Source organism: Vidua macroura, chromosome 4 (genome assembly GCF_024509145.1).
Source record: "Vidua macroura isolate BioBank_ID:100142 chromosome 4, ASM2450914v1, whole genome shotgun sequence".
NCBI lineage: Eukaryota > Metazoa > Chordata > Aves > Passeriformes > Viduidae > Vidua > Vidua macroura.
This window is the reverse complement of record NC_071574.1, coordinates 47997252-48023827: the sequence shown is the minus strand read 5'-3', so window position 1 is coordinate 48023827 and position 26576 is coordinate 47997252. Positions and strand designations below refer to the sequence as shown.

The window sequence follows — 26576 nt, the reverse complement described above, 5'->3', positions numbered from 1 at the left end:
GTGAATAATTATGGGGGAAGAAAGTGCCATGTGCAGTAGCATATTGAAGTCTGAGTGGATTAGGAGAAAACAAATTCAAAATATGAAGGAAGAAGCTTTTCTTCATTTTGTGTGGTATCACAAAAACAGTGATTCAGTAGAAAATAATAAAGTGGAATACTTGAGGACTGAAGCAGTCTGGCCAGTGGTCTGCCTCAGTAAATTTCTAGGAATTGCACTCATATCTAGAGACCTTACTCTGCTTAATTGGCTGTTCATATGTATGCTTTTAAAAAAGTTTCTAGGAAGACCATGTGCCAGTTGAGTAAGAATTACATATTGCCACAGGCTATTTTGCATTAGATTCTAGTTGGTAGAAGGAATAAGGTTTCTATTAGTAGTAGGCACAGGCAGAATTTTACTGTGTTTATGAACAATCGAATTCCTTTTTCCTGTTTGTTGAACATGACAGTTATAGTTAGTTATTAGGACTAAATTGAATAGACTGCCTAGTCATAATTTCAGCATGATGTTAAAACACATGATGAATTTTTTATAGTTCATAAAATACTGTGTATTTTGCACTGACTGAAACATAGGAAAGGTGATAGTAATCATTATATGCTATCAAACAAAAGGATTAACTAATATTAGGATTCAAATTGTTCCCCCCACACCTTCTTTATAGTGATATCCAGTAATTGGTGATGGGATTATTCCTTACTCAGGGTCAGGATCTTTTTGCACAGCTGTTCCCCCATCTTTCTTCCTTCTCACTATGGAAATAAGCCTTGTTAGTGCAGTCAGTTTTATGCTGGTATAAAACTTCATACACTGAGATAAGCAGAGATGTTTATTCATACATTATCATTTTATGAAGTCTCTGTGTAGTCAAAGCTTTATTTCATTGACTACTTTCCTCCTTCTCCCCCTTAAATGTGCTGCAATAGAAATAGGCTGAGTCAATGCATTCCTTCTGGCAATAAGTAATTCTCTCCGTGCCAAGATTCTGCAGCTCTCGGAACATTGGCTTCTCTCTTGGTAACTGGTAGGTAGTGAGGTCATTTCAAGGCAGTACCAGCCCTTGAATCTTACTAGACAAAAGGCAGGACAAGGGAGAAAAGGAGAATAAAAACCAACTTCCATCATGCTGGGTACATGCTGGCAGTTGATAGTGTTAAGTCTTCATTTTAAGCTTAAGTCCTCTTGCATACCTTTTGAAGCGGGGAGAAAAAAGACATCTCTCAAGAAGGCTTAATTCTCCATATCTGAAGAATACATTTTGTTTATATGATGGTCATATTAGACAAAGATTTATGCTTTTGTATAGTATATTTTTTTGAAAACACTTTTAAAATGAAAAATTTAGTCTTGCTAGTTCAAATACAACAGTTTTAATTTTCATCTATATCTAATCTTGCTCTCATATTGCTGTAGCATGTTTGCTAGGTGGCTTGTTCTCCCTTTGGTGTTTTAATTTTTGTTTTGCATTTCTGGGCTTTTTGCCCTGCAAGAAGCTTTACTCTTACCAAGTCTGCGCATTTTGCACTGCAAAATTTCTGACACACTCCTGTGCAACTCTTTGCCATTAAGAGCAAGCACCATTTACAAAATTCCATCACTTCCAGAGTCATAACAGCTTTTTGAGTGTTTACTCACACTGTTCCTTGATGATTCACAAGTGGATACAATTCTGAAATTCCCAGTAAATTTAGTTTTCTTATCTTCTTAGACAAATATAACACTTCTTGTCTTTCAACAGCTCTGCAAAGGCAGAAAAATTTGCCTCGTGCTGCCTTCAAAACCAAACAGTTTCTTCAAACTCCATCTACAAAAGGAGGTAATTAACTTACAACCTCTTAACAAGCTCCAGCAAATTTCAGATAATGGTTCACCTGCATTAAATATCACATGTTCTAGATTAATAAACTTGCTCTTGCAATTACTGTAGAAATTAACCAAGTGGTCCTTGATGTATGAAAGTTATCTTCTTGGTCTAAATATTGAAAATAAACTCTGTGTTATATAGGAGATTGAATTTTGAGATAAAAATTCAAGGAATGGTGACTTTCTAACATTAATTAGGAAATATGGATTAGAAATGTAGACTCATAAATACATATTCACAAGGGCTATATTTGTATAGGAATTTTTTTAAATAGCAAAATGCAGTTTTTAAAGAAGTTGTAAAAATACTCATACAGTCCTTTGTGCTGGGAACGAAAGCTAACAAATTTGTCCTTAAAAAGATGATTGTAGACTATCAATTTATTTTGCATGTACTTGGGCTTTCTCTTTTCCTCACAAAACCAGAAGGTTAATCCCAACATAGATGAATTAAGGTTTTTTGACTCACGGAATTAGAGACTCTTGTATATAATATTCCAGTTTGCTAATGGCTGATCTTGACTTTTTTTTTTTTTTTTTTAATGCCATGAAATATTGAGTCTCTAATACAAATAGACAGTTTTATAATCAGCTCTGGCAGCCTTGTGTGTGACACTGCCTCAGTTTCGCAGTTAAGGTAAACAATGATTCTGGTTTTAAGCATAATTGGTCTGTTGTCTATTGCAATCAAGAAGATCTCATTTTAAAGATCATATTACACTTGAGACTAATTCATAAGCTTGTAGATGCTAGAATCCTTTAAGTGTTGTGAGAGTCATGGGTGCAGGCATGAGGGGCTGACAGAAAGTACGTGTTTTTCTTGGGGCTTTAACACTGCCAACTCCTTAGAGTCATCTTCACGCCATTCAGAAAGTTGTAGTGAAGTATGATGCCTGTGAAACAGATTCACATGTCTTAAGAGGAAGTCTCTTAACAGTTTTCATACTTCATACCAGATAAAGTTCTCACAATATTCTGCTTTGCATAAGACCACCCACCATCACTATTCCTCTGCCGAACTTTGTTTGCTTTCTTTCCAGTTGTCCATGCCCTCCTCGGGATGTCTGGAACACTTATTAGGTCAATGGCTGGACCTAATGTAGGAATGTACAGAAAATTAGTTTTTCTTTGAGTTTATATTATTTGTAAAAATTTATTAAACCTTAGAGAATGAGGAACAGAGCACATTGCACTGCCAGTTACATATTCCAGTTTATGGCTGTTGTCATTCCTTACTGCAAATGAGGACCCTTTCAGTTACTTGCTTTGTCTTTTTCAGTTATTTGCTATTTTGTAGTCCTTAATGTGTTGGTTTTCTTTCTTCTGATCTGAGATCCTCATGAGTATAGAAGTATTTAACAGTAATGAAGCAAGACTTTCAGAGAAATGAATAATTGAGCAAGAATTGATTTTAGCTTCTTAAAATACTGTTCATTGCATAGCTTGACACCTTTCACACACATGTTGGCTTTTTTCTACCACTTTGTGGTAACATCTCCCCAGCACCTTCTCTTCTCCAGGCTGAAGACCTCCACCTCTTTCCAGATAGAGGAGACATACTCATCCATACTCTGTACCTGCTCCAACAGGTCCACATCTTTACTGTACTGCGATGACAGATCAGTTTATTGATTCTGATAGTTATACCTCATCTGTTCTTTCATATTGGGCTGATTCATCTCATCATAATGGTTGTGATTTAACAACTGCATTAGAATTTAATCTGTTTTCAAGTTGGTGTGCAGCAGCTGGCCTTGGAGTGCAAGCCAAATAAGTTTGCAGCTTCACAGCACCCTACTTTGCCACATGGAGATCTCGTGCTCCGTGCCCACAATCCAGGACAGAATCCAGAGAGGGTAGGACATTTAAATGTCATAACTGCACCATGCCTTTTAATTTTCCTTTTTTCTTTTTTTTCTTTTTTTTTTTTTTTTTTTTTTTTGGCTGCCAGATGTTTTAATTGTAGCTGTTTCTAGTTTACTTTATAAGGAGATTGAGTTGGGTAAAGTTACTAAGTGCTACCCTTACATGTTTACATGTTTTCGTTAAACATGAATCAGCTAAATACTATACGTGGTTACACCATAGTTACCAAATAGTCTGTGAGGCAGTACCTCAGTCTTTGTGATCCTGTCTTACAGATAGGCCAAATTGACAATAATGAATATCCAAAACTGCTCTGAGACCAAATTCTTTATCTGTAGAACAGAACTATTAGGCAGTTTGCCAGACTGCATCATGTGGGCTGCTCTGGAAGACAATTCATTCCTTTATGCACAAGAATGAATGTAGCTCTCAGCAATGTCTGCAATGCTGTGCTGACAGGAAGTGTTTTATCAATTGACAGCTCAAGTTTGCAGCATGGCAAAATATGGCCAGCAGAAGGTTAAAGAGGATGGAGAAGACTGATTTACTGGATCCTTACTTCTGCTGGGAATGCGAGAAGCTTTCTTCTGTTGCAACTTTTTGTTGCTTATATTCTGTACCTAAAAACCTTTTCCCTGTTGTGCCTGTAAGAGGCCCAGAGCTGTATTCAGTTTTTATATACTGGCATTGCTCTGTTGGTAGCTGTTAACATGGTGCTGTGTTTGTGTTCCAAGCATTGTAATGAGGAGGTCGGTGATAAAAGCTCCCAGTATTTACACTGTAGAGTCACTTGGAAATTCTGCAGATTTGATTGCATCGATGTTAACAGGCGAGGTCATGTTTTAAAACTTATACATAATCTCTCTTAGTCCTAGGAGCACTTGGATGCTCTTCTTGCCCAGTCATTCTGTTGGTAATGCTTTCCTTAATCCATACTCTGGCTTGATGCCAGCTTTTATTTTAAGGTTTTTTACTTAATCTCCCTGCCACTTAGCAACTGTCATGTGTTTTTGACCTCTCTGTCACCTTTTCTTGTCAGCTTTTCCCATGAGTGGCTTCATGCTGTGTTTGATATTGCTGTCAGGGGAAAGGCCCCCTTGGGTAATCCAGAAAGGAATCAAATCCAATTCACATCTGTAATGAGGTACATATTAATCTTCTTAGACATCCCCTATAAGAAACGGCTTCAGAATACAATCTCAAAATTACCAGTTCCTCTGTACCCCATTTAGGATGCTACATTCCTGCATTACCCATCTCCTTTCTCACTCCTCATGTTCTTATGGATCTACCTTGAAAATGATAATAAAAGCTGTGTTAAGGACCTGCTTCTTTATGCACAACATCTTTCAAAAACGATGCAACTTTGGTCTCAGTATAAAACATTTATTTAGTAGAGGAAAGAAGAGTAAATTTAGTAAATGTAAACATGTTTTTGTTACGTGATTGATTTGCTCATTCTGTGTTGACTCTTACTGATGCATCCTAATAAGTTTGAAAATCTGGTGAAATTTCATTCCATTACTAAGATTATGGGTTAGTTTAACTATTCTGTTCAGTGATAAATTATGCATAATTTATAAATATTCCTCATAGTCGTGAAGAATTATGCTTAAGGTTTGGCATTATCAAAGGACTATTGAATATTCTGTCTTACTAACCTATCCCAAAAAGGACTTGATAACAAAACCTTGCATACTAACTCAGGTACAAAGTACTAGAAAACAGGTATTAGTTTTACTGATAATTTAGGTAATGTTTGTAAGAAGGGGAAGGCTATAAATTGTTAAGAGTTCTCTGGTTTAAGTTTCATAGCAACACCTCAAACTCTTTGTGTTGGGCGTTGGCTGATGTCATCCTTAATCCAAATTACAGCATTATACCAGTTACTAGGAAGAAAATTAAGTAACCCAGCTGAAATCAGGAGAGCTAACCCCATCTTTTTTTTTTTTCCATCTGCCAGAAAATGTGGGATGTAACTATAACTTCAGATGAATTCTAATTCAGTGGTTAAAAAGAACAGCGTAAAAGAAACACCAAGATGCTCTGCACTCAAAATTTCATCATTGAAGACTAATACAGACTTTGAATTTGTTTAAAGCCTGTGTCACACTAGAATACTGTATTCTTCAACATGTTCTTTCACGGATCGGAATTAAGTTCATGTTTCTGAAGCAGTTAAATTTCTTCTTAAGCCTTCTTCTCTGTTTTGACTTAACTGATACAACAGTTATAGCCTCATTAGGACTACTTACAAATACAGATAAATATTTGTAGTCAGCAAGAGGGCATTAGAGTTATGATATCAAAAACACATGACAAAGAGGACATCTGAATTCCTGTTTCTCATTGCTGCTTGATTGGCTGTATTCCATTATACATTCCATATTGTTTGTATAATCACATAAAGTAATTTCCAGTTTTTAATTTCAGTACTATTGTAATGTAAACTGAAAGTAATTTCTGTATTTTCCAGTACCTTCTTCAAGTAAATTCCGCTCGCCTGCGGCACCGTCTCCCTTAGCTCTCCGACAGCCAGTGAAAGCGTTCAGTGCCCATGGGCCGGGCTCGGTCGCCTCTCCAGAAGCCGCACAGCTGACGCACAGTAGTTCTTCACCAGGGCCTCTTGCAGCCCAGAGCTCAGGCTTGCCGAGCCCTGCCAGCAGTATTAACAGTACTACTCTTACCAGACCAGCAGGGATGAGGAGTGGTTTGCCCAGACCCAGTGCCCCTTCCACAGGGGGCATCCCAGTGCCTCGTAGCAAACTTGCACAGCCTGTTCGCAGGTGAGTCCCTGACAGGTAGTTTTAGGTTGAAGTTTTCAAAATTAATTTTGTTCACTGTGTATTTGTGCTGCTTCTTCTTGCAATTGTTATTTTGATCTTAAGGTTTTCAGAACAGAAGTGGAGACCTCCATGTGAAGTATTTCCAAAATAGTTTTGAATCCAAAGTGAGAGATAAAAGGTTCTTTAATGAGAGAGTGAAGGTGAATGACTGAAAGTGAAATCGGTAATGGAAGATACTGAACTAAGTAAATAAAATCTTAGTCTGGGCTGAGAAGGCAGCAAGAATTTGTCTGTATGTGGTATAAAGTTACCAAAATGTAGCTGGCAAGAGAAAATTCACTTGTGTGAGTGACACATGTGTGAGTGACACATTCCGAAGTCAGAACTGCTTGCCTCCATAACTCAAGCAACAGTACCATGGTGAGAGTAGTTTCTCTCCTTGGGCAGCTGGAAACTTCTAGAAGGAAGATGCACCAAGACATCTGTAGTATTTGCTAAACTTAATGTAAAAATCACTCCAGTTAACCCACAGGATGAAACAGAATTTTTAGCTTAAACATAACTGTGCTAGCACCCAACTATTGGAAGTTGCTTGATGTCAGTGTCTTTCGAAAACTGCAAGAGAGACTGAGTATTAACTGTGAATGTCAGTTTTCACTGAAGGTGTTAAGTGGAAGCTGACATAAGGTAGCAGTCATCCATAAAAAATATTAAGAATCTCCTTAAATGGAAGGGAAAAACAATTGGTCTCTAGTACTGTAAAAAAGATGAAATGGTGGTAAACAGCACAGTGGAAAAGTTCTGTTCTGAAGTGAGTGCTAGGCAGGGGAATGATAAGCAACTGTCACAGCACTGACTTTTGTGATTAAAGCCTGCACTGGTCAGCAGTACAGAACTCTGTGTAATAAAAAGCAGTTGTTTTGCCAGGAGTTTGCTAATAGTAGTGAAGTGTGGTTGTCCAAATCACAGCTTGTCTTAAAGAAAAGTGTTTCACTTACTAAACTTTTTTTTTTTTAACTGACTTTTAATTTTTCTTTTTTTTTTTTTAAGTTTGCATTTATAGGGCAAAGGGAAACAGCCCCAGCTTGCACCACAGGAGGTTTAGATTAGGTAGCAAGCGAGATCTCTTCACCAAAAGGGTTGTCAAACATTGGAACAGGCTGGCCAGGGAAGTGGTGGAGTCATCATCCCTGGAGAGACCTAAAAGATGTGTAGATGTGGTATTTTGAGACATGGTCTTGTGGTGGCCTTTGCAGTGCTGAGTTAATGGGTGGACTTGATGTTCTTACAGGTCTTTTCCAGCCTAAACAATTCCCTGCTTCTATAATGTGGACTCTACACAGTGCAATAATCAAGTTTCTATGAATGTCAGATTTTGATGTAAGCAAAATGCAATACTCTAAAAGAGGACTCGTCTGTTTATATACATCACTGAAAAATGGCCCATTTTAGGTGGAAGCAGATTAAGTTTGCATTTTTACAGAGTATAATAGCAATAAGTTTTCTGTCTATTTATTTACTTAGGCTTTTTCCTGGCGTGGTAGTTGCCAAGATACAACACAAGAAACCTAAAACTGAAAATACTCTAGGGTTTATCTTAAGTAAACTGTATTGCAGAGAAGTAAGTGAATGAAGTGTGTATTTCAGTTATTTATAAAATGTTTAAATTCTTATGTATTGTAGATAGAGACTTCAAGAGTTATTTATGAAACTGAAAAACATCTAATTTCATTTTAGATCATTACCCACTCCCAAGACATATGGCAACGTGAAAGATGAGAGCTGGAAAGATGGCTGCTACTGATCTGCACAGCTCAATGCAGAGTTCCAGTGCTCATGGATACTTCCTCACCAGGCGAAAAGACAGCTTGATTAAACAAACTGTTCAGATGTGACTCTTGGAATTTGTAAAAATTCCAAACCTCTCTGTCTCTAATTAGCACAAACTGGCAGAGATTATTATAAAGCAGCACTTTAATGACATCTAACATCAGATGTTTGGTGGTCATACAATCACTTCTACATTAAATTGCTATCAGTTCTGGGGGCTTTTTTATTGCTTGCTAAAAATGTTATCAATATGAGCATTTATGAGAGTGGCCAATGTCGGGGCAAAAATGAATGAATGCCAAAGAAATGCCCATCTTGAAAAACAGCAAGGATAACTACCAACATACATTATCCAAAACTTCATTTTCAGCCTGTTTTAACTCAGCAGAAAGATTGGTGAATATGTACTATTGAAACAAGGCTACATGAATCAGAGCTAATGTTCTGATTGTAGACTGCTACAGTGTTAGGGAAATGTTGCTTTTAACAATTGTATGAGATCCCAACTGGGACTGGATCCATCCTTCAGTACTGCAGGAAGAATCAGCAGTTACCCTGGAGGATTAGGCAGAACAGGGAGTTGTAGCCATGACTTCTGTTGCATTAAAAGGTTTGAATGCAGCAGACACACGCAATGCAATAGTATAGATTGCATCTTTCCTATGTTGATTTATTGGCTTTACCTACTCTTATGTTTGATTGCCAGAAGGGCTTAGTATCAGTTGTACAGTCTTTCTAACCTTAAATTCCTGGCTCAGGAAAGATGGCCTTCACTATTGTAGCCACATTTTTAACACATTGGCTTGCTATTTGGGAAAAAAAAAATTTATAGCAGGTTTCCTTGCAAAAGAAAGAGCAAGTGATAATTTTGATATGTTCTAATACCATACCACTATTCATGCAGCCTGCAGCAACTGTAAATGCTGATAGTTAAGGAGAAGGAAACACAACTATGCACTTGTAACATACAAATTTTAAGGAAATGAGTTACTCTTGATGCCAAATGATATTCATTTAGGTGATGTTCCATGGTATGAGGGAGTTTTCTGTATCCTATTTTTTTACTTTCATCCATTTCTTAAATTGGTTTATTTTAAATTGTAAATATTTTTACAGAAGATATTGCCCATGTAAGTGTGTTTAAATATGTACTTTGCCTTACATATGTGTATCTTACATTACTGGTAACTGAGTATGAAACCTGCTATGTCTGTTTACAAGCTATTAAACTCCTCTGGTGGCTCTGACTTACAATAATGCATTTTGCTCTGAACAACTGATATATTTAGCATTGAACCATTGTTTTCTGTTTTGGAAGACATCATGCAAAAATCTGTAGCTAAAGTTGTATTGAGTGGGACTAGTTAAGTGGAAGGGATTTTGTTTGAAGGTTTTTCAGTATTTTGGATGTACAGTTGATGAAGTAAGAGAATGTGAATGGTATGTCCTTTGTGCAATGACTGACAAACACTACAAGTCGGATTGGACGGTAGGTAGCCTTCAACCCCATTAGTAACTGAGTTTGGGACTGCTGGTGTCTTTTGCTCCCACCACTAAGAGGATAACTAATCCTGAAATTCTAGTACTTGAATTTTAGGCCAACATTAACATATTCCTGGATGAAAAGCCATGCAATACTACTTGACTTGGAAGAAACCAAATAGGAAGGAGTGAAGACTAACTTGCAACTTAAACTACTCAAGCAGGCTCTGGGTTGATGGGTGACTTCACACACCAGACCAAGATCTGTGCTAAGACTTCAAAGTTAGCGTGTCAAATATACTGTAAGTGTCAGATTTCAGCAGAAACCACCCTTCACCAGTACAGAGCAGTACATACCACTAATCTAGCCTTGAGTCACCTGCAGGTACAGGGAATGGATGTATCTCACAGCACTGTTCAGCAGAAAACAGGAGTAGATCAAATGTGCATATTCTCAGTAAAGCCTGAATTTTAATATTTCAGCATTGTACAAATCAATGCTTCAGTCTTCACTGAAGAAAGGGGAATTTAAATGGATGGATTTTATCAAACTTCACTTGACCTACAAATTTTGAAAGTCAGTTTAGGTGACAATATTGGGGGTTTTACCATGGCTGCATCAAACTTGTGTACGTTTCCTTAAGTTAAGTAATTCATCGCTTGGGTAAATTCAGCTTGAGTTTTATAGGGATTTTTTTCTCTGCTATTCTCCCCAAAATACAGCAAATGACTTCCTGAGAAGACAGACTGTTTGCTAGAAAGCCTTTGTGCATTACCAGTTCATTGATATCAGGAAATCGTGGGGCTCTGTGTTTAGAGATTTACTGCAGAATTGTGGAAATATGGATTTGATAAAATAGTGCCTATGATTTACTTAACTTATGTTTGATATAGTAGTAAGGGTTTTCTGAATGTGGATTACTTTTTGTGCCAACAGCTTGGAATTGATGTATGTGTGTAGGCAGAAGGATTTATTCTGCTCCCAAAGTTATTTAATTTTTTTTTTGTGTTTGAATGTTTTTGTAAGTGTTTAAAGTGTAAAAAAAATATATATATAAAATATTCTTACCACAAAATACTTCCTGGATCCTTATATTTTTACAACAAAGTGTTTTTAAAACCTTTTAGAAATTTAGAGGATATTATTTTATGGGTTTTTTTCGTCTGGTTGGTTGGGTTGTTTTTCAGGACCTGTATTCCCTTTTCTAGAGGTTACCAGTATTGGTTTCTGCCCACTGTAATTCATGAACTGAGTACAACATTCTATTTGGATGAAATCTGTGATTTCATTGACAGACAGAAGTGGACTTGTGCCTCTGCTCTGGAAGGACCCTGCATAGTTCAGACTTACATGAAAAACTGTATTCTGAATTTTCATCCAGAGTGACTGAAGTATAAGGCAGTTTGAAGTCTACAAGCCTGCCTTTCCATTTTTCAGGATTTAAACTCACTTAAGACCACCACATGAAACAAAATAATTCTGGAATTTATGCAGAAAACTGAGCCATGTAAAAGTGTACCTACTAAGCCCTCTTGGAACTGATAAGTACACATTTTATCTACCTTCTACATGAATGCCTCCATCTTTGGCTGACATACAAGCAAGTAGTTTTGAACTTGGTATTTTTCTGTAATCTGCATTTTGCTATAAAGCAATGGATTCAATAGTAGTGTGAATACCATCTGTGTCTTATCTTGGTATTAATAAGGGCATGTTTAATTCTATTTGGTAGCCACTTAATATTAAATTTAACAAAATTTAAGCTGTAAAACTTCTAATCAATCATTTATCCCAGCATAGTCCCCTATTTTGTAATTAAGCCAGTAGATTAAAATGTTTCCCCCTAGTTAACTGACTTATTTATGGAGAACTGGCTTCAGACCTGCTGCTTCTAAAAGTTATTGTCACTTTTTAGTCTGCAGTCAAGTACCATTTGCCCCACTCCTTCAGGAAAGCAGAACAGTGTCAAAATCTGGTAATTAATAGCCTTTTGCCCTTCTCTTTTAGTAGGTTTCTGTAACAAACTCTCCTATATTAAACTGTTGTTTATAATCAGTATCGTCACCGTACTGCAAGACTGAAAATTAGAAATAGTATTTTTCTGAGTTCTCATTCTGAGGGAAGGTGTGACAGCTCCTTTGGGTCCTCTTACATTTAATGTGTGTTCCCCTCTAGAAGCATGATTGCAGTGGTGAAGAAAAAAAAGTTATGAACGTATAAGGGGGCAGAAGGCTGAAAATGCTTATGCTGCTGGTCTTGAGATTGCTGCAGAGTGCACAATTTAATAATTTAAAACTTCCTTGTTTGTTTCTTGAAGTATTTGCATAAAAATGGGCATGGGATGTGACCATGTCAGCAGTATTGTCTACAGTTCTCCCTCTTTTGATTGGAACAGAACAAACTTTAGATTTAATGTTTACTTTTTAACTAAAACAGGCAACATGTGAGGTTGCTTTGATTTAAGAAACAAATCAGAAACCCCACCTGCTCCTGACTTGCATTTATGCCTCTGTGCAGTCCGAGTCTGACACCTACAGGCAGCCTGTCTGTGCTCACTGTACAGCTTCTGCAGGGTGAGGCTGGGATTTGGCTGCTCTCAGGAGCATCCGTGTTTTACACACAACTGCCCAGTCAAGAAGATGCTTTTGGCTATAAGAGTTAAAGGAGCGAATTCCACCTGACTCACTCTCCACAAGAGTTTTTTACAACTGTTTCCAGCTGTGATACCACACAGGGTTGTTCTGTGTCATTGTCCCTTTGCACTAAATGATAAATTCTGTTGGGACCACGTTAAGCACTTAGAAGGACACAAAACATAACTGTAGTGATTAAGCTGACTTGTAGCCCCTAAGCATTGATTTAAAGAATTTAAAGGAATAGATAGCAAAAATTACTTCTTACCAGCAAAGTAATTTTTCAACTTGGTGCATCATCCACCTGTTAGAAATTGAATTTTTAAAAAAATTAGATTTGAAAACTTGAATGCCTGAGATGTCAATGCAGTGTGGCACTCTCAGGGGACAGAAGTATACTGTATCTTTCACCAGACTAAACAAAAGAAGATACTTATATTGTAATCTGAGTTTCTGTCAGCAGCAGCATAAGCAGATGGAATCACATGGTTAGAAAAGTCTTCTGAAATCATCAAATTCAACCAACCAAGTCCCATGTCCACCTTCAACTCTCTGATTCTACCACCTCCCTGGGCAGTGTGTTCCAATGTCTAATGACCCCTTCTGTGAAGAAAACTCTTATGTCCAAACGCAACCTCCCCTGGCTCATCTTGGGGCTATGTCCTCTTGTCACTGACTGACTGAGAGAAGAGAGCAATCCCCACCTGACTACAACCTCCTTTCAGGCACTTGTAGACAGAGAGAAGGTCTCCCTTGAGCCTCCTTTTCTCCAGGCTAAACACCCCCAGCTGCTCCTTGTGCTAAAACTAGAACACAAGAACTAGAGCTCTAGACTCTTCACCAGCTTCATTGCTCTGAAAGCAACAAAAATAATGTAAATCCATTTTCTTTTGAAAATAGTTTTAATAACTTAAACAGTAAATACAGTAAATAATAGTTTTAATAACTAGCAACAGTAAAGCTTAAAAGACTTTAAAAGAGAAGGCATGTGATGCCTTCTCCCCTTCTTCACTGTTTTGAAATTATCCCTGAAAGCTTCCTTCCACTGGCACTGCAGTATGGGAGACTCAAGACAATACACCTGTTGGGGTGGGTGGGATATGCCTTACTGAGAAGGTGAATTTGTGGTTCATCCCCAGCGCCACAATGCACACAATACAGACTATATATTCTTTTCCATTCTCTTTGCCATGATTTTCTTCGGACTTGAAAAATTGCAACCTTTCACAGCCCTGCTATGACAGGCTGATTAAACACCTCACTAGTGCAAACAGCTTGGAATAATGTCAGACAAACTACTGGCCCCCCACCCAGCACATGATCTCCAGAAGCCTGATACCAGCTACCTCCACTCTCCTCCAGCAGCAAGGCTAGGTTTTTTCATGGAAACTCTCTACACAGTATCAGGAAGGTGAATAAAGACACTTCTGTTCCACATTGTTCCCCACCTTTGCCCTGCCCAAGAGAAAAAGGTGCTTATTTAATGTGGGAGTAGGTCATCAGTGACTTGACTTGGGACTCTCTGGGGCCTTGGCTGCTTAAAGCCACAAATGTGATCAGGAAATAGCTGGGGTGTGATGTGTTGATGGTGGAAGAGTGGTCAGGGTAGGGGCCTGACATGCAGAGCTTTCCCCAGTCTCCTGCTCTTCCCAGGTGCCTGCCTTGGGCACTGACACATCAGCTGCTGGGCTGGACGGGGGGCCCCTGCTCTGACACCAGCATCACTGCCCTGAAACTCCCAGCAGTCTCCTCCTTTTCTCTTACAGCGCTCTTCCTAAGTTGTTTCTCTTCAGACACTATCAGCAAACAAAACTGCACAACCCATTTCAAAAGCTTAGTTATCCAACTGATCCTTACTTGCCTTTCACTCAGCAGAGTTAACACTGCTGTGCAAATTTTACAGCTGCTGCTGTGCTGCACATGAGTGCCAAAATGCTGCCAGGAGAAAGTAATGCTGGACCAAGATCTGGGTTACAGTGAGTTTGGTTCCTGTTCAGAGCAGAGGGTAAGGCCAAATGTCCTCTGGCTTACTGAACCCAATATATGCCAAATTTAAGGCAGACTAAGTGTTCTTGTTCAAAGTTGATTGTCTTAATGATGAGCAGCAGTACAGAGTAGTGTGCCATTGTAATTTTTTCTTTGTCACTCTCCTCCTTTAAAAATAAAAAGCACTTTATTGAAGCACTTGCTACCATTTTGAGTCCCCTCACAAAGAAAAAGAAAAGAGAGGGAGATCAGGCAAACCCTCTGCTATTCATGCTCTGCCTCAGCTCCTTAGCCTTGTCTTTCTGAGCTCCACAGTGGTCCATTTACCCCTACATTTACTCACCCAACTGCTGAGCCCAGGGCCTGGTTATATTGTTTCTGTTCATCTGTTCCCCACCAGGCTACCGCAGACACAGAGAACTGCTGTTAATGCCGCTTGAAGTGACCTGTATTCAAAGGACTCATGAAAACCTTGTCCTGATTCTCAGCCCTTTGAAACCATGCCTACATGTCAGAGACAGCAATGTGGTATCACCACCATCACACAGCCTCAGGAAAGCAGCCCGGAGCATCCCCCTCCATCCGCGGGCAGCCTTGCTGGCAGGAACCGGCGGCTCCTGAGGCACAGGCTGCCCTGCCGGCACACGCAGCACCTGCAGCGGGGGCACGGCCGCCGCCCGAAGCTCCTCGCTGAGGGTGCGGCTGCACTGCCATAGCAGCCATCGAGAACGCCAGGCATGGCAGCTGCTGGGCCAGCACTGCTAGTTCAGTGCACACAGACCTCCTGAATGCCTGTGGGCTCAAAGAGTGGGCTACAGAAGACCCTCAGCTGGTTCCCTGCCCTGCCATACACTCCCGAGGACGCTTGCTTATTTTCTTGAGGCTTAGTCCATCATCACTGAAATCACTCCCAGGCTTCCTGACTCAAGTGCTGGGAGCGAGGGGCAGGTGGCTGCTATTTAGAGGAAGGGGCAGCCAGTCAGTTCATATCTGGTCTGATACAGCAGGGTAAGTTAAGAACAGAAATTTGGTTTACCTCAGTTTATAAACCCAAATGTCAGAGAGCAGATAATATCTATTGTAAATGTCAGAGTGAAGGGAAATTTATTTTCCCTTTAAAAGAACATCAACAAAGATTCAGTGCCTATTGATGCTGCCATTCACACAGGCTCAGCATTAATGGTGGGGCCTATGTATGCAAACATACTGGAGAAATATTAAAGGGACATGCTTAAAATCATAGATCTGGTAAAGTACCCAAGCCCAGCTCAGCCTTCCTCAGCAGTAACACAGTTTTTGGCAACACAAGGCTCTGATAAAGTCTGGCAAATTCAGGCTACCTTTACCAGAGCAGAACAGAGGAATTTGATATATAGTGGACTTCTCACCTTTACAATTTATCCCCATGTGAAAATTTGCCCAGGGGACTGAAATACAATTCTCTGCAGGTCCCTGCACCCAGCCACCAGTGCCAGCTCTCCTGCCCAGTGGTCCACTGTCAGTGGAAGAAATGGAAAATTCAATTTACTATCATAGTTGAGACAGCCATGACACACAGAGTATCATCATATAATTTCAGAAAGCTTCAACCCATACAGATAACAAGACACCACTTCAGAAGGCATCAAGCATCTGTCCTTCTTGTTCTTTAGCCCAACCTTTTACACCTCTCATGTTCATGCACTGCACCTGTGTGCCCTCTGTTCCCTTGGGTGGCTGGTCAGTAACCTGGGCACTCCATGGCTCATTGCTGTCAGTGCTGCCCACCTGCTTCGCACAGCTGTGCCCACTGGGGATGAGGCTCAGCCACAGCCCCACTCCCAATTACCACAAACTGTGTACCTACAATTTACGAAGTCACTTCACAACTTACTGCTCAAGACTTACTACAGTGTAGTAGGCTCCACTGATTTTGTACCATATTTCCCCACCTTCACACAGGTACAACATCAGTTTAAGACTCATTTCCCCAGCTGAAGTGCCTCAATGGCAGAACTGAAGTACAAAAATAGGTGTTTCTTGTTAAGGAGCTCCAACTATGTAGCTTATTCAAGGCCTTGACTCAGCCCATCTCCCCTGCTCTTTGCTCAGGCCATTTCCCTGTGCTGCCCTCCACCCTGAAATCTCTCAACTGTTTTCATTAGCAGATTCTATCTGTGTGCCCTCACTTTCTGCATCCTTCTCATTATCGAGATAATTAAATAACGTTAATTACCAAAACAAGTCACTGAAATCTGCCTACTAGAAACCTTCTTTCAAAATTTGAAATGTACTCTACCACTGGTAGGTTACATTTATAACCCATTTATGCACTCTTTTTAGCCCTTCTATTTTTCTGTCTTTTTTGCCTTTTATTACTCTGTTAAATAGTGCAGGGTTTTCTTTTTGCTCTTTGCTTCCTACCCAGGACTCTTCAGACACTAGAGGGTGATCTTGCCTTCACTGTGCTTTTTCATCCCAAGTTTGATCTAGTTCAGCTTCAATTCAAGACATTGTCCTGAGATTTCACTGAATTGTCCATAAGGTCCTGAATGTCATTAACAGCTGCATTTATGCCAGGAAAGCCCTTGTCTGAGGGAGGATGAAGCCATACACAGCAGGCCATAAAAAACACCTCTTGAAGAGTCTGAAACACCCCCATTAAACTTTTTACTCAGTGTCATGTAGATTTAAACCTCTTTAAATTGTTTAGGATTTCAGAAATATTTTCCTACTGGTCTGGGTTTTTCCAGCTAAATGTGTGGTGCTGTGTGGTGACACAGCAACATCTCAAGACTGTGGGATGTACAAAGGCTTGTGTTTAGCTACTCAGAGATGGCATGCATTACACAAGATATACAGCCCTCCTCTTCTTGCTATGGCAGTTAGCACAGCACTCAAGTACAGCCTACCCCCAGAGCAGCCCCTCTGAGCAAGCCAAGTGCAGCACTGAGCCACCAATTCCCATTGGCATGGCTGTGAAATCACTGGAGGGGTTGGGAGTCTGCGTTGCACCAGGACTGCTTCTGCTTTGAGGCAACAGCAGTGCCTGCAAATTGATGCTGTTACTACTCTGCAACAGGGAGCATGGGTCAGTCTCCTTTTCTGCAGAGCTTGGCTTCTCAGAGTTTCCAGATTTGGGCATCTGATCCAAGATATTTTCTGGGAAGAGCTCAGGTTGACATGCCTTTTTGCACAAGCAACAGTGAAATTTGCACTCATATATTAGTGCTTCCTATGCTGGTTGGCCAACGGCTCTTACTGTTTGTTATGCCCTCAAAATTAAATTTTTGGTTACTTAAGGTCTTTCTAAAATCTTCTTCTGAGTTCTCAGATAGTATCTTTCATTATCTAATAAAGGCCAGGATCACTGCCAAAAATGTCTTGAATGTCAAAAGGCCTGGGATGCTAACAGTGAGTGCCAGCATGCTGCAGGGACATGGAGCAGCCACAATCTATGAGACAGCCTCTCCACTTGAAGGGAAAATATGCTTGGACACCTTTCCTTTGCTACTGAATCAAAGGGTTTAAAGAATCCCTTACAATGAATTGCTGCTTGCTGGAGGAACCCAGCATCATCCTCCCTGTAGAGTCTCTCTAGGAGCAGGATTCGTGTGTCTGTAGAGACTGGAGGTGATTGCTCACTGCTTATGGCAGGGCCTAAGGAGGGTCTCAGCAATACCACTCAAACACTTCAAGAAGCTACAAGTGAAAATAGATTCTGTGGATGTTTGGCAGTGGTAGAGAAACAGAATTTTTTTGTCATGAGGGATCACACTGTCCATGCTGCCTCCTCAGGAGTATGGCACCTGTTGGAGCTTAATGCACTTGTCGCCAGTGTGCAGCTTTGCCACTATCTCTAGCGTGATCTTATGCAAATTAATCACTCCCATGTATAACTTCTCCCTCTGTACATAAGCATGACAATGTAATGACCCTGCATCTTTGCACTTGATATTAATAAACTCTTTGGGGACAGGGGAAGGTCCCTTCCCTAGCTGGTTTTGCATTAGCATCTTGCATTTGGGACCTGGATTTGTTTAGACTTCCTGGTATTAGCTTGAAGCAACTTGTTTTGCAAGAATGAGTTTCTGTATTTCCATGGGATGTGGTGACTCTGTCATCTCCTGTCCATTCCCAGCTCCTATCCTGAACAGAGCTCCCTTGCCTGGAGGGGTTTGGGCCGGGTTTGTTTGGGTGGACTTTCCCTCATGGGCATGGGGTTACTGCATGGTACTGCTCACAGCTGGGTGGAAACACTGAGCACTGACACCTTACAGATGTCTGTGGGCAGCTACTCCTTTGGTCCCTGTTGGCTCTGATTTCAGCAGCAAGAATCTCCTACTGAAGCTTCCTCAGCATTTAGATTACCCATGTACCTATGGCTAACATTTAGAAATTACATCCTTTAAACAGTATGTATAAAAGAAATGTTATATATTTATCTTATTTTAGTAATTGATATATTTTATTATCTCAAAATTAATTTAATATTTATGGTGGCCCTTTTGTGTATGTTTATTCCAATCTTTTATTTTTTCTTGAATTCTTTCAGCCTGAAACAAGGGGCTGACCTCTTTTTATTCCTTCTGCCGACTATCCAATCTAAAACAGCTCTGTCCAAGGCTCGTTCTCTGGCAGGCAGGATGCAAGATGCTGCCAGCTTAATAACATTTGCAAGCAGTTCAGGACACAGACTTCATTTCTGGGCTGTGAACCACACCTGACGTCTCCAGCTTGGGCAGATGCCTGTGATCCCGAAGGCGCTGCCAGCAGCTCCAGCCGCAAGCGCAGTTACACCCCAGAGATGCGGGGTTTTATTGGTACCGGCAGGTGTCACCGCGGAGGATAAAGGGCATTTGCACAAGGTACCAGGCAGCAGGTAAGCAGGGCCAGGAGGAGCTGTGCCACCCCAAAGCGAAGGCAGCAGCTGCAGTCACGCTGCCGCAGAGATGTTTGCCTGACCTTTCCTGGGAGATCGCTGCTGCCTGCCCAGACTATCCGCCTTCAGCACCATCGCTTTTATTGGCCCCATCACTATCTAATCCGAATGTCTCCTACAGCAGCTTAAACCCATCGTGTTTCTGAGGAGTTGTGAGTCTATAAGAAGAGATTACTCTCAGCTAGTGGTACAATGGACACCCCAGGCAGGAACAAATATTCCCCTGGCTTCATACCCAGTATTTCTGCTTAGGCATCGCAGAAAGGAAATAAAAGATCTTGGTGATGAAGACATTCATACTTTCATCTCTCTGGAAAATCAACAAATATACAAAGCCCAGAGTACACCTGCCTCAGCTGCAATGACATACAGGCTCTACTGATACCGTGGTTTATTAAAAAATGTTCTGCTTCATCACAGTTTTAAAAATGCACATAACACTGTGTCAAGGCTATTTTCATAGGATTAATATCCAACATTAGCTAAGACAAGTATTAAGAGATGTCTATTACATTTAAGATTAATTTCTCTCCATTTCCCTGACATTTTTTTCTAGACAGCTCAAGAGTTAATTTAGGTAATGGTGCACCTATTTTGAAGGGCTTGCTTATATCAGCATTACTGATACTCATTTTTCATATTTGGTAAAATTTGGCAGCAGGACAAGAAGCATTTTTATTCTATGGTTATGCTAGCACAAAACAGCTTTAGTCCACATCCAGGCACCTTCGATTCCAAGATACAAATGGCTGGTAACTGAGTGCAAAGATATTTAAAGATATTTTTTGTGTGTAACCTGAGATACAGAATATTGATGCTATTAACTCTTATCATTCCCATGGGTCTCACCATTAACATTCCTTTTAATGCAGAGAAAGCTTTGGCAGGTGAGGGATGTAATTTTTCTTTTGGGTGTCTTTAATTAAATGAATACTCTATGAAGCAACTGCTGCTGTAGATGATATTAAATACATTTATTTATACTTTTTTTGACAACTAAATAAAATCTGTGGGACAATATCTTGGTGACATTTACTCTCATCTGTTTTTTTTGGTTTTTTTTTTTGCAAAACCCAAACAATAGATTGTATAGGCACTAAACCATACCTGTGTGATCTACCTCCACATTACCTCTCTTGATTTATGCCCCTAACACCAGGTTCCTACAGCGCAAATTAAAAGGGGGCTGGGACCCTCAGCAGGTGATGGATGCCAAGTAAACCCAGCTGGACCTGGACCTGCAACTGCACATCCATCCTGAAGCCCCACCATTTACCAGGCTGTGCACATCCCATCGTCACTGTGCTCTCCAGCCTTGATGGCACCGCTGTCCTTCACAGCCATCAGGGTCCCCCACACCACAGCGTGCTCCCTCACACCATCAGTGAAGATGCTGAACAGGCTGTTTGTGACGCTCTTGGGGAGGTCAGTCAGAGCTCTGACATCTAAGACATGCCTGTTTCTAAAGTCCTATGAACACCTGCCTGGGAGAACCTGTGCCTGCAGTGCAAAATACCACTGACTTTTAAATCTGAATCCAGCGCTTTCAGAGTCATCCTCATCTCACCTCCTTGTCCCTGTCTGATGGGGCAGGATGCTAATTTTGGCTCTTCTGGACCAATGCATGCATTAGTCATCAGGTCATTTATTACGACTTTTCATCTTAATTCTGATAATACTCTAACTCCAGAAAAAGATCAAATGACAACAAAAGGGAATAGTGAATGAGGCAGAATCCTTTCTTATTTGAATCTGGGTAAAGGTACCTCACACAAAGGCATTTACTTGCTTAAAGAAAAACTTGCTGCTAGTAATTGTTTTACAGTTGTAGGGATACAACTGCCTAAACAACTCACTGTCAGCAGTCAATTTACAAAATTATCCTTCAGTGATTCCCTGATTTCATCTCTTTTCATGGACCAGAAGACCTTTTCTAATGGGATGGCTGGCAAAAGGCCTCTTCATTTAGAAGGCAGATCACACAGCCTTATACACTTAGTTCTAATTATGAAGTACTGGAACATTGCGACCTGAGGGATGATGCATTTACTTGTTGATTAATTGTTTCAGACATCTTAAAAATAAACGTGGGGGAACACCAAGTGCAACAGGAGGATTTTATCTTAATAATTTCTGCCCTTTACTGCTAACCCAGAGCTTCAGTGAAAGGATCTGTTCCCATATGTCAGAGACTGAACACACAGGGGGGACACGAAGGAGACTGCCCAGCCAGGTAACAGGGCTTATGCTTGTTTCCCTTACACATCGCTTCAATTTAATAAAATCTCAGAGGCTCTAAGTTGCTTAGTAGAGAGCACTGCTCCCAAGGCAGGCACAAATACAGAGCAGGACTGGACTGAAACAGGCATCATTAGGAAGAGGAACCCATGAGAAAAGGGGGACAGCACTCCCATGAACAGAGAAATCACAAAGACAGCAGAGAAGAGGAGAGGCAGAGGCAGCGCAGCAAAAGAAGGTGCCTGGATGCCTTTGTCACCTCAGCCAGGAGAAGGCAAGGATGATTTGAGGGGATCTCACCTGTAAGAGGAGACAACAGGGACACAGCAATGACTGCTGCTGAAGAGAAGAGAGGAAGGCACATTTATCTAATTTTCTGCACCCTGAAATTCAGGCCCTGGGATGGGTCGAGGATGCTGGCCATGGAATAAAAGATGTTGATTATTGTGGAGATTTACCAAGCGGGATTGAGCAGCAGCACCTTGCTAAGGACAAGACAGAGGAGACTTGAAGATAAATAAGCTCAGGACGAGATGAAACAGTGCTGCAACGGGGCCAGGTGTCATGTTGAACAGTAACAGAAAAGCCTGGGAGGCAGGAAAGGCAGATCTATCCTAGTGCTTCTGCACTACAGACATCTGCAGGAGCAATGAACTAGCAGGAAACCCACAACTCTTGTGTATTCTCCACCTACATGGTGCAACTGCAGCCTTTGTGTGACACACAAGCAGCTTGGGGCAGGAGCAATGTTGATCAATTGGCACCTCCTCACCAAAGCAGTTTCTGCCTGTGTCTGGCTGGGGAGGTTTCTTGGGAAAAACTTAATTGCACAGGTCTCAATGCTTCATCTTATTTCCAAAATGTATTTTCTCACCTGTTTAGTGATCAAACAACATAACAACAACATCCCAAACAACAGAATTTTTTTAAAAAGGAAAAAGTCACTTTTCTGCTAAGATCTTACAGTTGCTGGCTCTGTGAGGGTGGGCAATGGGTGGGAGTGACAAAAGGTGCAAAGTCCCCTGGGTGCTGCTGCTCTTGAGAGACAGAGTGGGAGACAGGTCCTAGTTCAGCAAAGGACCAGGTGACACATCCTTCCTAGCACAAAGATAACCACGGAAGAACAAGCAAAAGCACTAATATCTCTGCACAATTAGGGTCCAATTCCTAACTCTCCAAAGACACAGAAATAAGTGCTCTGGATCTACATGATAAATAAGATCAAGCTTACACATTTCATGGAGTTTACCACAAAATTACCTTAAACTGCATATAGGAGATCACACAATACACAATAAAGGAATATTTTAATTCAAGGCTACAGCAAAGACTTTTCTTTTTCCCATGGTAAATGATTATTTCCCTATTAAGTCTTTAATTTTATTTCTATCCATAGCCTAGGTGCATAGCAAGTAAGGTAGAAATGAAGAGGTTGTACATCCCCTGGAAATCAGAAACTACTCCTGCTAGGTCTCACCTGAACATCACCTTCACAGCAGTATTTTGTCCCAGCATCTTTAGTAGCACCACCACCTTAGGGTGCTGACTGAAAGCTTTCCATCCTCCAGGACTATCCTTCAGAGGTCTCTCTTCCTCTGCAAACACCCAGCACAACTCCACAAATCAGCTGGCACGGACGTGCAGAGAGGCAGAACATGACTTATGGGAGGGTGACGCCACTTCCCCCAGACCCAGGCACAGCCGAGGCAGGAAGAGCAGGGAGCTGAAATGGATATTAGGCTGAAATGGGAAGTGCAGGAAAAGAAGGGGTGACCAGCCTTTGCTTTCTTCCCCAGCCCCACTGGCTGCTTTTATGGAGTGCTCATAACTACAGCATGCTGTAGTGCATGTTGAAGTACAACATGTTTGGGATTTAGGCTTTCTAGTTCAAGACTCTGATTAATCCTTAACTCACCTGGGATTTGCAAACCAACCCTTGTTGCTTGTGGCTCTACAGCCTGCAGAGCAATAGGCACACACCAGATCTCCTCTTGCTCCCCAAATTCAGCTCAGTGGACAACATCCACAGCAACTTCCCTTGGGAGTCACCAAGAGGAAGCATAGACACAATGACTGCAATTTTGCAGTAGTCCTGGGCTATGCCAAATGCTTTTAATCTCTGTCAGGAGAAGCAAGTGATTGAAACATCATACAGCATGCTGAAGTAGTGACTGAGTAAACAGCAAGGTTGCTTTGCTCATTCCTTACAGTACTATCAGAATTCCTGACTAGTTTATCCTCTATTTTTCACTTTTGATTCTAGTTGAATAAAGCGAAGGCACAAAAATCCCGTTACAAAGCAGCAAACAAAATTCCTTGGTTTTGAGAGACTTCTGCCTCTCCAGACTGGCTTATACCACAAGTGCTTTTCTGTGGAAATCCACCCTCTTCTAAGATTATTGTAAGGCAATATTTTTAATAAAAGTTACAAACTACAACAAGTTGATGTTTCAGTGGTCCTTTCCCTCCCTCTTCTTTGTTCTTGCTAACTCTTATCCTTTTATCTATTTTTTCAACAGAAGGACTAACAAGGAATAATTGAAAATGATGTATGATCAGGTTTACTTGCCAAGTCTTTTTATACTCAAATATTCAATTTGTAGCTTCCAGTAATAGCAGGGTAGGCAGTATCCTTTCTCCTGCCCTCCACAAAAGAAAGCAGAAAGGAATTATCCATGGATTTAGATACATTGAGGTGTTCACTACGTGTGAGCTGGCTGCCTCACAGCCAGATCCTGCAAAACTACTCAGCATCACTCCAGACTCCAGACTGTGCTTTCATTACGACATATCAGAAAAGCCTGCAGCAAGTTAGAGACAAGAACCACGCTCAGCAGCAGGTACAACGTTTTTTCATTCTAAATGCTGCATGTGAAAATATGCCGGGTGTCCACTTGGAGTGGAGGTACTTTGTGGATAGACAATTTGCAAAACCAATTGGCTGGGTTCAGACTTGGCTTTCCCTGAAGGCAGCTTCACTGCTCATGTTTAAATCAAGCATTTAATTTTAGTTTTAGCTGATCAATTGTAAGAAAAAATCTTAAGAGGTCTTGATTTGTTGCAATGCATTAATGGCATTTCCCCACTATAGTTGTGTCCCTTGAAACTGAAGTTTATGCTGACTGGGTGGGCTCTGAAAGAGCCTGTATCTGCTTCCAGGAATACTGGACTCCTCCTGTAACTGCTTGCACCATAGGTGCCACACATTATGATATAAAAATATCTTCCTGTGACCAGCCCTGCTGCAGTGAGGAGTTTGGGGAGTGGCAGTCAGAGATAAAGCAGAAGGCCTGGTTATGCCCTTCCCACCTGCTCAATAAGCAGCCACCTTGTGCTCACACAGTGGATCCATCCTGGGTCTGCCCACAGTGATCCCTGGTCAGCCACACCACAGGGAACCACTGGGGCATTTCTTACGAAGCAGGGAGGGTATGATAAGAGAATGACCTGCATGTTGCAAAGCAAAGTACTGGCTACATGACAGATGGAATAAGATATAACAGTGGTAAGAGTTTATGAAACACAATAAATACACTGCAAGCACTTTTCTGTTTATGCAAACCAGAAAATTAAATCCAGAGGATACTGTTGGCTCAAAAAGCCAACCAGATCCTGAGCTCCCCTCCTCCAGAGGCCAAAAATATGAATGAACTAAAGCAATCCAGATCCTATTTGGCTGTTCAGCTCTGATGACTCATCTTCCCTGAGCTCTTCTTAGGCTAATGACAAGGAAACAAACACAGGCAGAACAGTATTGAACTTGACATCATTTTGGCAAAGTTGCTTTTCCAGGATTTTGTCACCAGGTATTACTTGCACTTCTTATGTTACCTGTGCCCCAAGAAAGAACCAAAGGTTTAATAAGCGAACCGTCTCTTTCAAGTCACTAATATTTTCTACTTGAGTCCCAGAACAGCCTAAAATTTTACCCAAGTTTGCTGTTTGATGGAGCTAAAAGCAAGCAGCCAGCCATGGAAGCTCCTGTAGGCTCTCTCCTTAAATCCAATGTGCCCTCCTTCAGCTGTGACCCGAAATGCTCCATGCAGAAATAGAGCCACACACGAAGTGCAGAAGCCAAGGGGGAGCCCCTGGGGATGCTCTGTCCTGAATCACCAACCCTCACACAGGAGTGGTAATGTGAAGTGGTGGCTGTGACCCCTCTAAACCCTGTGGGTGTACAAGGGAAAGAGTTACATTCCTAAGACAAGGGCAATAGTAGTGCCAAGAGTGAGAGTCACTGAGGCATCTCCTGCCCTCTGAAGTTGCCCTCCTCTCTCAGGAACTCCTGCCGTTGTGAGTCCATTTGGGCATTCTATACAGCACTTTACTTCTGAAGGAACAGAGTGACACACAATTATTAAATGAAATGCAAATGTTGTAAGCACAATTTTATGACTGAAAACAGTCTAATCGCCCTTGCATGTGATTTTTGGGTGACAGGCTATGTGTCTTACCGTGGTTTGAATATCTGTGTGCCTGTGAGCTTGCCTGCTTCCTTCACGTGTACTGACTACCCTTTAAAAGCTATCACCTCTCCTGACAAGTTTCTGGGTCCCCACCAGCAGAAAGTGGTGCCTTCTCGACCTCATCCTTCCTCACACATTCCAAAACCTTCATATCAACAGCAACTTGCCTGGAGGGGGAATGAGCTTGGCAGTCCCTCAGCAGAGGGGTCTAGCTGCCCACTCACATCGCGTGACACACGACGCTAATTGACCTCTTTGTAATGCCGACGCCAAAGTAAATCCTCTGATACCTCAGGTCCTCCGCTGGAAAGGTCGGGCCCTGCTGGCTCCAGAAGAGGATGCCGGGGGTCGCACCGGAGAGGGGGATGCAGCCGCGAACCCGCCGCCGCCTGCGCTTCCCTCCGCCGGGGCCGGGCGGCGCTGGCGGCCGGCAATGACCGCCGTCGAGGCGGCGGCGAGACACCGCCCACGCCGGGGGTGGCCCCGCGTGGGTCCGGGGAC

General features: G+C 41.4%; 1 protein-coding gene and 1 long non-coding RNA gene across 3 annotated transcripts in view; one reads left to right on the top strand and one right to left on the bottom strand.

The window, feature by feature from the left end:
* The window catches only part of SLAIN2 (SLAIN motif family member 2), a 34832-nt gene extending 23924 nt beyond the window's left edge, over positions 1-10908 (top strand). Inside the window, exons 7-9 of one of the 2 annotated variants that reach the window (XM_053976892.1) lie at positions 1742-1819; positions 6209-6518; positions 8256-10908. In XM_053976892.1, the coding sequence (XP_053832867.1) occupies positions 1742-1819; positions 6209-6518; positions 8256-8322 (455 nt within the window). In that variant the 3' untranslated portion in view covers positions 8323-10908. The remainder of the gene's footprint in view (positions 1-1741; positions 1820-6208; positions 6519-8255) is intronic. The other variant, XM_053976893.1, reaches the window with a different exon arrangement.
* On the bottom strand, positions 1804-26488 carry LOC128806974 (uncharacterized). Its single transcript, XR_008436995.1, has 4 exons — positions 26366-26488; positions 12733-12768; positions 2865-2960; positions 1804-2759 (listed from the first exon to the last, which is right to left on the bottom strand). It is a non-coding gene; the product is annotated as an uncharacterized LOC128806974 (long non-coding RNA).
* Between the last annotated feature and the right edge of the window lie 88 nt (positions 26489-26576).